General features: G+C 37.6%; 1 protein-coding gene across 2 annotated transcripts; it reads left to right on the top strand.

Annotated features, from left to right (window-relative positions):
• The first annotated feature begins 5,804 nt into the window (after nt 1-5,804).
• On the top strand, nt 5,805-13,904 carry LOC120212849 (exocyst complex component SEC3A-like). Of its 2 annotated transcripts, XM_039211034.1 has the most exons (25): nt 5,805-6,140; nt 6,498-6,568; nt 7,277-7,357; nt 7,439-7,506; nt 7,668-7,770; nt 8,004-8,149; nt 8,503-8,620; nt 9,138-9,242; nt 9,448-9,549; nt 9,637-9,774; nt 9,924-10,052; nt 10,141-10,221; nt 10,301-10,375; nt 10,484-10,657; nt 10,752-10,905; nt 10,997-11,061; nt 11,331-11,501; nt 11,587-11,666; nt 12,124-12,205; nt 12,411-12,508; nt 12,598-12,706; nt 12,795-12,863; nt 13,145-13,210; nt 13,290-13,379; nt 13,553-13,904. In XM_039211034.1, the coding sequence occupies exons 1-25, from the start codon at nt 5,966-5,968 to the stop codon at nt 13,661-13,663; spliced, it is 2,661 nt and encodes an 886-aa protein (XP_039066965.1). In that variant the 5' UTR covers nt 5,805-5,965; the 3' UTR covers nt 13,664-13,904. The 2 variants fall into 2 exon arrangements, 1 of the variants encoding a protein (XP_039066965.1); XR_005524743.1 differs by lacking the exons at nt 12,411-12,508; nt 13,145-13,210; nt 13,290-13,379; nt 13,553-13,904 and having other exon boundaries at nt 12,795-12,835.
• Nucleotides 13,905-14,125: the final 221 nt, after the last annotated feature.

Below are 14,125 nucleotides of genomic sequence, written 5' to 3'. Positions count from 1 at the left end.
TGCACGTGCTATTAAGTCTCCGTACACCCCAATAGTGCGAATACACCGCAAGAAGAAGCCCGACTCGCCTGTCATCCCTCAAGAGTCCACTCCTATCGTTGAAGAGGCCCCCCCTATCATTCCTCGAGAGTCCCCTCCCACCGTTCAAGAGGCCACTGTCATCATTGAAGAGGTCCCTCCCACCATTCAAGAGCCCGATTCACATGGCGTCATATGTAGGCTTCTTGAGAAACCCTTTGACGTGCCGGACATAATGGATGAGAGTTGGCTCTCATATAAGTTACCGGCCAGTACCATTCCGGTATCGGAAGTGGAGAGGAGACAACTACCAGACACAATTCTGGATAACACCCTTTGGGCTAAGACCGCAGTTGATTTTTATCTACATGAGCGGAGCCAGGGGTGTTTCACTGACATATGCAAGCTCACCGATGATATCTATTTGTTGCTTGATCGGTCTTGGTGGGGCGTATTATTAGGGGTCGAAGACAATGGCTATTTCGATGGGGGGTTAAGTCTTATATTTTTCTTATATTTCAATTTGATTAATTTTTTTTTAAATTTATGTAAGTCACTAATATATGTCTTTTTTTGTAAAACAGCATATCGATGCGTGGGTGACACGTCTTCTAATAATAAGAAAACTTAAGAAAAATAAAAATATACGATATACAATTATGCCGACGTCTTTTAACGTCGTTCACTTGAAGAATCAACGAGATGAATCATTTGATTTGGGCAATGGACAAGCTAAACTTTATCCTGCATGGTGGGAGGTCGATAAGGTTAGTATTTATTTTAGATTAAGTTTAAAGGTTTTATGAAATAAGTGCGCAAATGAATGAATTATTACTTATGATTGCAGGTGTTTATCCCTGTTTTGGAACGTAAACATTGGATTCTCGTCGAGCTTCAGCTCCCATCCCTTAAGACAATAGTGTATGACAGCATGATAAATTACATATCATTGGCTGATTTAAGAGATATTATTAAGGGATGGAGCTCTCATTTGGCTAAATTCTTGGATGCGATCAATTATTGGACTCGTTCTGGAAACAAGAAGCCAAAGAAGCTCAATATTACAGTTATTAGAGACGAGACCGCGCCACAACAAACGGAAGGAGCCAGAGGAGATTGTGGTCCTCTCGTATGCTTGGCGTTGGAGCGTTTGACGACGGGAAGCACCAAGTATCTACCTCCCACCGATAGAGATAGAGCTGCAGTAAGCTTGTAGTTTCGGCATTATATGGCTAAATCGATATATACGAGACGCTGCCTACCTGCATCCGCGTTATAAAAATGTCCATAAACAATTGGTAAGTTTATAGACTTTTGGTTTGAAAATGTTTGGTTAAGTACCTAGAATTCAATAATTTGTTGTTTGTAGGTTTTAGATGTGTAGAAAGTGTTGTTTGAGCAAATGTTTGGTTTCTGCAGGTTAATCTCAGAAGTGAACTGCGTGAAAATGATGTATGGCTGCAAAAGTTGATTCAATAGTTTAATTGATTGTTTTTTGATTGTTTAATTGATTTGTAAAAGTTGATTCAATAGTAGATGATTGGAAATAAGAATTATTGCTTATTTTTTGATTGTTTAATTGATTTGTAAAAGATGATTTGTAAAAGTTGATTTGTGTAATTGATGCGGACATAATTCTTATTTGTGCTTGTTTAATTGATTGAAATGTAATGGTTGATTTTGTTGATTTCAATCTGCATTATGTTGAAGGCAAAAATGACTATCGCAATGCGGAAATGAAAATCGCAATGCGAAATGAAAATCGCAATGCGAAATGAAAATCGCAACGAGAGAATCGCAATGCGAAATAAAAATCGCAATGCGGAAATGAAAATCGCAACGAGAGAATCGCAATGCGATTTTCATTTCGCATTGCGATTTTCATTTCCGCATTGCGATTCTCTCGTTGCGATTTTCATTTCGCATTGCGATTTTCATTTCCGCATTGCGATTCTCTCGTTGCGATTTTCATTTCCGCATTGCGATTCTCTCGTTGCGATTTTCATTTCGCATTGCGATTTTCATTTCGCATTGCGATTTTCATTTCCGCATTGCGATTTTCATGTTGGGATTTTCATTTCGCATTGCGATTCTCTCGTTGCGATTGTAATTTCCGTGTTGCGATAGTCAAATGCATGCCTAATAAGTGATAACAACTGAATAACAAGAGTTGGTTAAGTCAAAATGGTTGGCCTGGGTCATTAATTCAACTGAAAATGTTAAAAGTTCACACATAAAATCCACATAATACAACGTTTGCATTTAAAAATCACCTAAGTTAACAGTCCCAAAAGGTGAAGCCAGTTGTGATTGGGATTTTAAAGATGATTGCCTTTTGCTTGACACCATATGAGCTTTGGATTTTGATGAGGATCCATATTTTGGTAGAGGAAAAGATGATTGTGATGGCACTGGTGATCCACATGTCAACCTTGTATGACCACTTTCCTTGCACCGACTACATGTCGATCTCTTCTTCTCTTCACCCTTAGACGGTATACGATCGTGACTTTTTGGTCGGCCAGGTAGCCTTCTGTCCATGGCTGGTGGCAAAACTGTTTGTAAGTCATCTGGTATGTCCCACTCAGAAGGATGTGGAATAGGGTAGACAATCTCGGCATAAGTCTGTCGATAAACTTCTGTAGTGTAGCAATCCATAGCGTATGCGCTTGAATCATCTTGGTTTAAATGAAGAGCAACTTTTATAACATGGCCACACGGATAACCAGATGTTTGCCATTTCATACAACTACACGTCTTTGCATTTAGATCGACTAGCCCATTTAAGTTATTATCCAGTACTTGAAACAAAGTGTTTGAACATGGTTCAACTCTCCATGACGTTGACTTCACAACACGTTTCGTTATCTTTTTTTCAGTCCATGGTGTAACACGATGTTCCAATGTTCCTGTAAATTTAAATAAACAATACTTAGTAAAATATAAATATGATAAGTTACGAATTCAAAGAAATAATACCTGCATGGTTTCTTTTCTTGTAGTACCACTGTTGAATAGAGGCTCGAAAAAACTCCATTAACATAGTAATGGGTAATTTCCGGGAATGACGACTTAGAGCGTTGATTGATTCTGCACTATTAGACGTCATGAAACCATATCTTGCTCCAAGTTGATGTACTCTTGACCATCTTTCAAACCCGACATCTTCTAGTGTTTGAGCACACTGAGGCAAAACACGTCTTAAACAATTTATATGCTTATTGAAATCCACTTCCCGATAAGCTTTTACAGCCTTCCAGTATGTCCATTTGTGCTTTTTATACCAGCAGACCTTGATTTTAGATTTCTATACAAATGAACACCACAAAGTCCATGAAAAGCATCTGGGAAACACCTTCTAACAGCGTTGTCAATTGAGTTTGCCCTATCAGATATGATTGTCAGATTGCTAATAGGACCTATGCAATCCCTAAGATGCCCCATAAACCATGTCCATGAATCAGAGGTTTCAGATTTGCCAACCCCGTAAGCTATTGGCAATATCCCATTGTTAGCATCCATGGCTACTGCTAATAAGTTTACTCCAAGGTATCGACCTTTCAAATGTGCTCCGTCAACTATAATAACTGGGCGCATGCAAGTAATAAACGAACGAATCTACAAAATAATATACACAAGAAATATAATCATTTAAATGTGAAATGCATGTAACTAACAAAATGAGTCAACAAAATTATATTGATTTACTAACCGTAGCACCAATGGCGATAAACAGCAACTCAAAGTGTCCATCTCTATCTGTTTTGATATGAGTTACCGACCCAGGATTTTTCAGCTTTAAATTGTGACAATAAGCCGGCAGTTGGGCAAACGATGCTTCTGGCGACCCCCTCAACAATTCCAAGGCATAACATTTGGCTCTCCAAGCTTGAGAATATGATATACTAATCTTGAACCGAGCATTCATGTCAGTCATAATTTCATGTCCCCGATATACCCTGCCATTCAAAAACATTAACTCAGCCAGAAAACCACCCAACACCTTTTTGTTTGCCTGTCTATGGTGAGGAAAAACTTGGGTTCTTGAACATGTATGTTTATCAATAAAAGTCCTAACTTGAAACATTTCGCAATCTTTTATTCTCTTTGCAATCATACGCCACGTACAGTTTTTGTCAATCATACACCTTGTTTCGAAACGATCTTTGCTTGATTTGTTAATTTTTAGTTGATAGCCATCTTCCACACATTTCGTATACAAAGCTATCTTCAAGTCTTCCTTTGTATCAAAACAATCATCTTTCTTGATACGAATAACTTTTGTGTAACAATCAACTGCTTTCTTTACCAACTCTTCTTCCGGTATCTGAAGTAATTCTGGCATATTCCAGTTATACGCCCGTGGCATTTTCTTTTCTTCGGGGACTTTTTCTTCTTCTTTTTCTTCTTCAGGATTATATGAATTACAGAATGGATGTTCAACATGTTCATTCACAGTCGTAACTTCCTCCTCATTATCATCAACAATACCTTCTTCGGCAACGACTGTTTCATCATCAAAATTCGGGTATTGACCAATATCAAAATCATTATACGCAGGGTCTGTTTCTTCTTCTGAAACATCATCAAAATCCGTGTATTGACCAATATCAAAGTCCGGATATTGACCAAGACCAAATTTCGAATACTGACTAGTACTCACAATTTTTTCTGTTGGCTCATCATCGTCTAACTGGTCAATACGAAAACCGGAATTTGGTGCTGAAAGTTGATTGGGATTTGGATTAGAGAAAGGTTGTGGGTTTTGAGAAAAACTTAGTTGATTACTACCCGCTACTGACCCAACAATACTACTTCTAGGTTCAACAACATACAATGTAACATCATCTTGTGAAACACTAATGTAAGCAATGAATCGTTCAACATCTTCATTGTCGGTTAACAAATAAACTTTAACATTTCTCTGATAAGATAACCTAAATCCACTTAGGGGCTCTAAATTCAATTTCTTTGAAACACGTAGCATTAGAGTTTCATAAGTTAACTTTTGTAAAGACAATTTTAGTTGAAGATTCATGGGTAAAGGCATATATTGTAAAACACCATGAACATTATCCCATGACCCTCCAAAACACAAATCTATCCAAACATGATCAACATTAGATGATTTCATGGTTGTAAATTAATTTACTAAACAGACGAGCTGCGAAACTAAAACCTGTTGCCGGATTAGGAAGGATGTCGTTGGATATAGGAACGGATGTCGCCGGAGAGAGTGATAGATGGAGATGGAATGAGTTGCGATTTAGGGATTTAGTTTATGATTTGCTGCAGTTGCGTAGTTATATACCCAAAATTTCAGTGTTGTGATTTACAGATTCTTGTTGCGATTTACGGATTATCGTTGCGATTTACAGATTCTCGTTGCGATTTACGGATTATCGTTGCGATTTACGGATACGCGTTGCGATATACGGATACGCATTGCGATTTACGGATACGCGTTGCTATTTACGGATACACGTTGCGGTTTACGGATACGCGTTGCGATTTATGTGTTCGCGTTGCGATTTTCATATTCGCGTTGCGATTCTGGAAACTGATTTGTAATTCTGGGGATCGCGTTGCGATTTTGTTGGTCATTTTGGTAAATCCAAAAAAAGTTGATTAAAATCGTATATTATAAGGCATTTTTGGTCACTGAGGCGATTTTCTCTCATAAATGCAAGAGACTTGCTTTATTCCGAACCCGGTTTAACCAGGCAAATCTGGCCGACTTCCTCAATTTTTCGTCCTCAAGTTATATAAGCCGGCCCGTATTACTCTTCTCCTTTCGGTATTTTTTATTTGGTCTGTGTCTTGTAAAGAGTTAGTCAAGCAATTTTCACATTTTCTCTCTCGTTTTGTCTCTCTCTCTCTTGGAGATTCGGCAACTGAGGGGCTAGCATCGGTTGAGGAAGGGAGTAGACAGTTGAAGGAATACGAAATGGCGAAGTCGAGCGCAGACGATGAGGAGTTAAGGCGAGCTTGCGAAGCCGCAATCGAAGGCACGAAGCAGAAGATCGTGATGTCAATTCGCGTCGCTAAAAGTCGCGGGATCTGGGGCAAATCTGGCAGATTAGGCCGCAACATGGCTAAACCTAGAGTCCTCTCTCTTTCCGGTACGGCTTTTCCACTTGTAGTGTTTTCTCTTCTTCAATTTAGAATGTGTGGCGTTCATTTTTCACTTACTTTCAACTTGAAATTTGTTGACTATGCTAGAATTATGTTAAATACGATGATGAACTATGAACTAATCATTACGGTTGTAGAATTGTGTAAAACTGGTAGGACAGTTCAAATTCGAGGAATATTTGCTATGCTTTTGGAAGGATTTTTTAATTAAAATAATATGATTAGATTTGAAGTGATATGTGTCGCCTTATTCGTCTGCTGTGGGGATTCTTGTTTGGGATGATACTGGATTCTTGCAGTGTTTAATTTTTCCTTGCCCTTACGAAGAACTATGATTTGTGCAGTGAAATCAAAAGGTCAGGAAACTGAAGCGTTTTTGCGAGTTTTGAAGTATTCTTCAGGAGGAGTTCTTGAGGTAATTATCTCTTGTATAATCTTTCAGACAATGTGCGTTATGAAAGACACAAATAAGTGCAGGAAGATGATCCGATGAGTTTTCCATTCTTTATTGATTAAGCGTTGTAATAGTGTTACTATGTGGTCGGTTACTACAGCTGAGCTTGGAATGATTGTGGTGGTCGTTGAGGTTGCATATTTGCACTTAGCTGTAAAAGTTTTCTACCTCTGAGGCTGTGCCGGCCCATTTACTTTTTGTTAGGACTTGCTGGTACAGTTGCTAGCTTCTCCGGCATCATTATGCTAATATAGTTGATTATCATCAGGTTTATATGTTACCAGAAGTTTATCAGTGTGTGATTAATTGGCTTTTGCGTACATTAAATCAAGTCATCAGATAAAAAAAGTAGGATATAGCTTTTTACTGATTCTTTTCTTTTCAATTTTTACTGAAGTTTGCTATTGATGAAAATAATGATAAACACTGGCTCGCCATTTGTCTACCTCTACATGTGAAACGTGGGATATTCTAAACAATTGATTTTAGCATTACTGAGAAGAGAATATTACTGGTGTAAGGTTAAAGCAAAATTCGTTAAGTTTCATTTCAAAGGGCAGGAAACTATTTGATGAAGGATTAAGTTTCTAAGTCTTAACTTGTCAGTATTCTAGTTTTATTGTTTTTAAGATCATATTATTGACAGAAGCATTATTTGAAATTGTGCAGCCTGCTAAGTTATACAAGCTGAAGCATCTTTCAAAGGTGGAGGTTGTGACTAATGATCCAAGTGGATGTACTTTTACTCTGGTAAGCCCTTTCCTTGTTCTTTTTTTCTTTGCTCTCCTTGCATGAGATTTTTCCCCCAGCTTCTAACTGAACTTCTTATAGGGATTTGATAACCTCAGAAATCAAAGTGTTGCTCCACCTCAGTGGACTATGCGCAACATTGATGACAGGTAGTTTGGAATAGCTCTGGAATGAAGATATCACTTTTTTTTTCTGTCGCTGTTTCATCCCCCCACCCCCCTTTGGATCCTTCCTTTTGGCACTCCACCAAAATTAATATTTATCTTCTTATTTTGTTGGTTTCTTAATTTATTCTTAAATATTTTTGCAGAAACCGCCTTTTATTTTGTATATTAAACATCTGCAAAGATGTGCTCGGTTGTCTTCCCAAAGTTGTTGGTGTAGATATTGTGGAAATGGCACTTTGGGCTAAGGTGAAATTGATGCATTTATTCTTTCCTAGTGGTCAAAAGTTTAAGGATATTTTAACTTCTTGATCTTTTTGGATCGGTGGTCATTCTGACGAGTATAATTTCATAGTGCTGCGTCTGATTTTGCTTAGAATGTCTAGCAGATATGTTTTCCCCTAATATTTAAGAAAGTCCATGTCCATAAGTTCACGAATCTATGTTTTCTTTATTGTCTTTGACCTGTATATTGCATCTAGGAAAATAAAGCTTCAGTCAATACCCAAAGGAATCTGCAAGATGGGCCCGTTGCAACTACAGTAATAGAAAGTGACTTGAAAGTGAGTGTTGAAAAGGAACTTGTCTCACAAGCTGAGGAAGAGGACATGGAGGCTCTATTGGGCACGTATGTTGTTCTTTTATTCTGTTCTAAGGTTCTTCAGTGAATATCAGATTTTCATTTCTATATGTTGCATTTGCATTTTTTAACTAAGATATTCATGTACCATCTGCCAAATTACTGAGATGGTTAGATCACAGCTAAAGTCAACGTTTGAGGATGCAGGTTGGTTCTTGTAGTGGTCATAGTTCCTAGAAAGTCCATTATCCTTTTTTGAAGGGAAGTCTATGATTCTTGATTTCTCTTCCATTTTTTGTCTTTCGTTTCATTTGCATAATTGGAAAAATAATATGGTTTTTGTAAATTTTGAAGCTCATCAATCCTATCCTAATGTTATTTTATCATAATATGGTACACAGTTATGTAATGGGCATTGGTGAAGCAGAAGCATTTTCTGAACGGTTGAAGCGGGAGCTTCATGCTCTGGAAGCAGCAAATGTGCATGCCACTTTGGAAAGTCAACCTTTAGTAGATGAGGTATTTCTTCTATTTTTACTTTTTAATTGTGTTTTTCTTCTCATTATTTTTATTCTCAAATCCCACTGGAACCATGTTGGGACCTATAAATAAGAACAATAGCGTGCATTGTTCCTTTCCTTTATGGCTCTTCTGGTCTAGTACCACCCCCTTATGCATTTGGTATCCAACAAACTTATCAGATATACTATGCGGTCTTGTTTAATCCCATTTGAGATACACTCAATTGAACCATTTATACCTCGATTTCCAGTTTCTTCTCTGAAAGCACCTTATCATGTTTGCCTACTCTGAAATAGTTCGTATGAAGATGTTGCTGTGCTTTTGGGCAACTTCTGTTTACCTTTTCTCTTTCCTTGTGGCTTTTTTTAATGATTTTTATATGTTTAGGACATTCTTTTGTTTTTTTTTTCACACGAAAATCTTGACCAAATTTGATGATGCTGTTATTCTCTACTATTACCAATATGTTTCTTACTCACTAAGCTAACTAATTATTGTTTTCTTCGTCTTTCAGGTCTTGCAAGGGCTAGAGGAAGCAACAAGTTGTGTTGACGACATGGATGATTGGTTAGGGATGTTCAATGTTAAATTGCGACATATGAGAGAAGATATTGAGTCGGTATGGAACTTTTGTATACAGTCTAATAATATGTAGGATCTGTTTTCAACCTGTATAAGGTCTTTATTCCATCATTTATATGCTTCTACTTTGCTGCTAATTTTGTTATGAAGTTAAAGTATGAAGATTAAACTATGTATATTCCTGACTTCTAACATCTGATCTCTTCTTTTGTTGGTATGAACTTCATTTCACAATATACCAGATAGAGACCCGGAACAACAAGTTAGAGATGCAATCTGTTAACAATAAAGCACTCATTGAGGAACTTGATAAGCTTCTTGAACGATTGCGAGTCCCATCTGAGGTATGTCATTGATGACTATATTTTGTTTATATTCAGCCTATGTTTGTAGCCTGCATTTCCCCTGACAATGCTTTTTATTGGTTGTAGTATGCAGCATGTCTGACAGGAGGCTCGTTTGATGAGGCTCGCATGCTTCAAAATGTTGAAGCATGCGAGTGGTTAACTGGTGCTTTACGTGGCCTTCAAGTACCTAACTTGGATCCCACTTATGCTAAAATGCGAGCCGTAAGGACTCCCCTCTCCCATGCCCCCAGTTTTGAAATTTGTTGTTAGGAAAATTATCCATATGTAGAATGTGTCTTGCCATTAGGTCAGTTTATAAATTTTTGAATTACCTAACTAACTTGGATCCTACTTTTTCTTCTTTATTTTAGGTTAAAGATAAGAGGGCAGAGCTCGAAAAACTAAAAGCTACATTTGTACGGAGAGCTTCTGAGTTCTTGAGAAACTACTTTGCCAGTTTGGTGGATTTTATGATTAGTGACAAAAGCTATTTCTCTCAGGTTTTCCCTTCTTTTTATTCATTTTTTATGATAAGTATAAACTTAGTGTCTGTTTCCTAAATGTTGGCCGCCTGCTTGATTTGTACAGAGGGGACAGTTGAAGAGGCCTGATCATGCTGACTTGCGGTATAAATGCAGGACATATGCTCGCCTTCTGCAACATTTAAAGGTCAAATTGCAGATCAACTCTAAAATCTGTAACACTTTGTCTCAGTTTTTCTAATATTTTTGTTCCTGCTCATTCTCAGAGTCTTGATAACAGTTGCTTGGGTCCTTTGAGGAAAGCTTATTGTAGCTCCCTTAACTTACTTCTGCGTCGAGAGGTGGGGAATGCAAAATAAAATTATCAATTATCTGGAAAAAAGAGATGTCTTTCTCATTTGAACTTAATGCTGGTTACAATGCTTGATAAGTAGTTGAATTCTGTTTAGGCTCGTGAATTTGCCAATGAGCTTCGTGCTAGTACAAAAGCATCAAGAAATCCAACTGTTTGGCTGGAGGCTTCCACAGGCGGCAGTCAAAGTGGGAATAGTGCAGACACCTCTGCAGTTTCTGATGCTTATGCCAAAATGCTGACGATTTTTATTCCCTTACTTGTAGATGAGGTAGTTCCTCCCTGCTCTATTAGTTCAAGAGGTCACATGTATTCCAAAGCCTATCTTTATTTGAAACTTCATTACTTCATGACTCAAACTGCAGAGTTCCTTCTTTGCACACTTCATGTGCTTTGAAGTTCCTGCACTTACTCCTCCAGGAGCTATCGCTAACGGTAGTAAAGGTGGATCCTATGATGATGATACCAATGATGATGATCTGGGCATTATGGACATTGATGACAATGATAGTAAAGCTGGTAATTATTTCTCGTGCGACCTTCGTAATTTGCAGTAATAAATATCCTTTTCTCTAATTCGAACTGAAAAAAAGTTGAAACTCTTTACTAGGTAAAACTTCTGCTGATCTGCAATCACTAAATGAGTCACTACAGGATTTGCTTGATGGAATTCAAGTACGTAAGCGTATTGCTGTCTTTTACGGATTGTTTTACTGTCACTGCTTATTGTTCTGACTTTCTGGAACCAGAATGTCATACCAAATTTTGGTGCTTTTTGGTGATGCTCATTATTTTAGGGTTGGTTGTGTGTCCTTTTCATTCATTGTAGTTGTTTCCCTTGTTTATATTATGTCTTTATGATGTTGCTTGGTAGGCGCTCTCTTGTTTGCAATCTCAATTTCTTTGTTCTTTTTTTTCCCCTAAAAAAGTTACCTGGACTGCAGGAAGACTTTTATGCTGTAGTTGATTGGGCATACAAGATTGACCCTTTACGTTGCATATCCATGCATGGGATAACAGAGCGCTATCTATCTGGCCAGAAAGCTGATGCAGCAGGATTTGTACGTCTCCTGCTTGGTGCCCTTGAATCAAGAATTTCTATGCAGTTCAGTCGGGTACATTTATATGGAAACTGAAAATTTTATGACCTTTTGCTTTTGGTATGGATCTAACCTGTTTTAGCTGCAATTGCATTTGCAGTTTGTTGATGAGGCTTGTCATCAAATTGAAAGAAATGAACGTAATGTGCGACAAGTGGGAGTCTTGGCTTACATCCCTCGGTAAAGTGAATCATAGCCTTTATTAGATTTCAGAGAAGGCAAAGTTGAGGCCTATGTTACTCAAACTCAGGTGTTAGTGTCAGATGTGGCTATGTATCACCAATGTGTGTGGTTAAACTTTTCTTAGTTTTTCCATGTATTTGGAGGATTCTTGAGGTCATATCTCCATATCCATGTGTTGGAAATGAGTCTGACATGGGTACTTCCCTAAAATGGAGAGTCTGAGCAGCATCGTTTGAGATCAAAACTGATAAAAATGCAAAGAGAAAAATATAAGTAGTTGTTCTCGTATATGGTCGAAATGTTTTTGTTTTTATAAGCATATATTATCAGTATGCTATAAATGTTATTTCCAAAATAGCTTAGCTTAACAGTATTGTGTGATTCTTGATTATCTGCTTGCTTTCCATGTTCTACTTCAGTTGGCTTTAAACAGTTTATATGCACTTATGGACAGTTTTGCAACTCTAGCCACCCGCATGGAACAGTACATTCAGGGACAATCACGGGACTTGGTTGATCAAGCATACACCAAATTTGTATGTCTTATTTCCAACTTGATATCCTTATTATTTTGGATTAGTTGAAGAGTGTGGTTAAGTGAGCTGTTGATGGACAATATTGTAGCCTTTAGCATCATGATAAGACTTGAGCATGTACAGCCATCTTCCCTCGTTATTGTCTTCCGAGTGTCTATGTCTACATTACTCTGAGAATATTCACTTTGCAAATTTTGTTTGGCAGGTTAGTGTGATGTTCGCTACTCTTGAAAAACTTGCACAAACGGATCCAAGATATGCTGATATATTTCTTTTAGAAAATTACGCAGCATTTCAGAATAGGTGTGTTCTTTTTCCTATGGCTGTGGATATGATATTTCTCTTGTATCTTGAGGCCAATTCTTTTTGCACTTTCCATGCACTCTTTACAGCTTGTATGACCTGGCCAATGTTGTGCCCACATTAGCCAAATTTTATCACCAAGCAAGTGAAGCATATGAACAAGCATGTACACGTCATATCAGCATGATAATATTCTATGTAAGTATTCCACCTTGTTTGCTTTTTTAGTTGTTTCACTTGTTATTGTTGGTCAACGACTGTCTTTACAATTGTTTTCTCTTTGCAGCAATTTGAACGACTTTTCCAGTTTGCTCGAAAAATTGAGGATTTAATGTTTACAATTTCAGCAGAAGAGGTTAGCATGTAAATGGTTTTACCTTGCCAGGTTCTTAATTTATGCAGAGTTTCATCAGATAGCTCCTCGAGAGCCCATCTGTCCAGTTTTAACTAAATTTACCGTACAAATCTTAATATGCATTCCAACCCCTTTTTTAGACATATCCAGAATCCCATGAGAAATTGGAATAAACTTTTATTTTCTATGATGAAATTAGTGGCAATAGTTATATCCAGACGTTTGCCGATTGTTAACAAATGAATGGTTTGGAGGCTAATTTTTTCCTTCACGAATATCAGATACCTTTTCAGCTTGGATTGTCTAAGATGGATCTACGGAAGATGTTGAAATCCAGTTTATCTGGGGTGAGTTAATAAACTTTTGGAACACATTGTCCTTTAGTCTCAAATGCGGAATTTATATCTTGATTCTTGTCTATTACAGGTTGACAAATCCATTGCATCTATGTATAAGAAGTTGCAAAAGAACTTAACGTCTGAGGAACTGTTACCCTCTTTGTGGGACAAGTGCAAGGTAAGCTAACTTCTCTTTCTAAAACCGATTTCTTTACCAAAGTATTTTCAAAGTGGCTAATGAAAATGGCATTGTGAACAAAACCCGGGTGAAGGAAGGAGGGAATTTGAGTTGGTTTGGTGATATATTATTCCTGGTTTCTTACTAGTTTTTATTTCTTGGAAATTTGACAGAAAGAGTTCCTGGACAAGTATGATAGCTTTGCCCAACTGGTTGCCAAAATTTATCCCACGGAAACCATCCCATCGGTTAGTGAAATGAGAGACCTTCTTGCTTCCATGTAAAGGGAGAGAGCTTGCCCTGTGTATAATCTTCTTGTATTTTCAATTTGGAGTAGGGAGCCGTGTTAGCTTTGCTCTTGTTATAATTTATTATTGTTGTATTATAATAGACAACCCCCCCCCCCTCCCACCCAAAAAAACCGATATTTCAATTTATTTCAAAGTTACCCATTATATTCATTCGTTATCGGACAAGAGTTGATGTTGTATCATGTCCAGTGTAACATGGTTTGTTTGTCAGCTTTAGTTTTGCTGTGTTGCTTTTACAATTTCTGTTCTTTACTAAATTCAAATCCACCCAGGGTTGAATTGAAGAGTCCTGTTGTATTTCATCCTTCGTAGGACTACATTGCCAGCCAACATGTTAACATACTTGGTTCATTCCATCACTTGAATGGCTATGGGTTGCATTTACCACTACACGTGAACGACGCTGTCAGCCTCTTTCCCCATCTGGTTTCTTCC

This window comes from Hibiscus syriacus, unplaced genomic scaffold (genome assembly GCF_006381635.1).
Source record: "Hibiscus syriacus cultivar Baekdansim isolate YM2019G1 unplaced genomic scaffold, ASM638163v2 tig00110017_pilon, whole genome shotgun sequence".
NCBI lineage: Eukaryota > Viridiplantae > Streptophyta > Magnoliopsida > Malvales > Malvaceae > Hibiscus > Hibiscus syriacus.
This window is presented reverse-complemented; position numbering and strand designations above follow the sequence as displayed.

Coding starts and splice junctions, on each gene's coding strand:
- LOC120212849 (XM_039211034.1), top strand. CDS start 5,966: ATGGCGAAGTCGAGCGCAGACGATGAGGAGTTAAGGCGAGCTTGCGAA. Junction 8,621..9,137: donor GTCAACCTTTAGTAGATGAG/GTATTTCTTCTA, acceptor TTCGTCTTTCAG/GTCTTGCAAGGGCTAGAGGA. Junction 13,211..13,289: donor TGAAATCCAGTTTATCTGGG/GTGAGTTAATAA, acceptor TGTCTATTACAG/GTTGACAAATCCATTGCATC.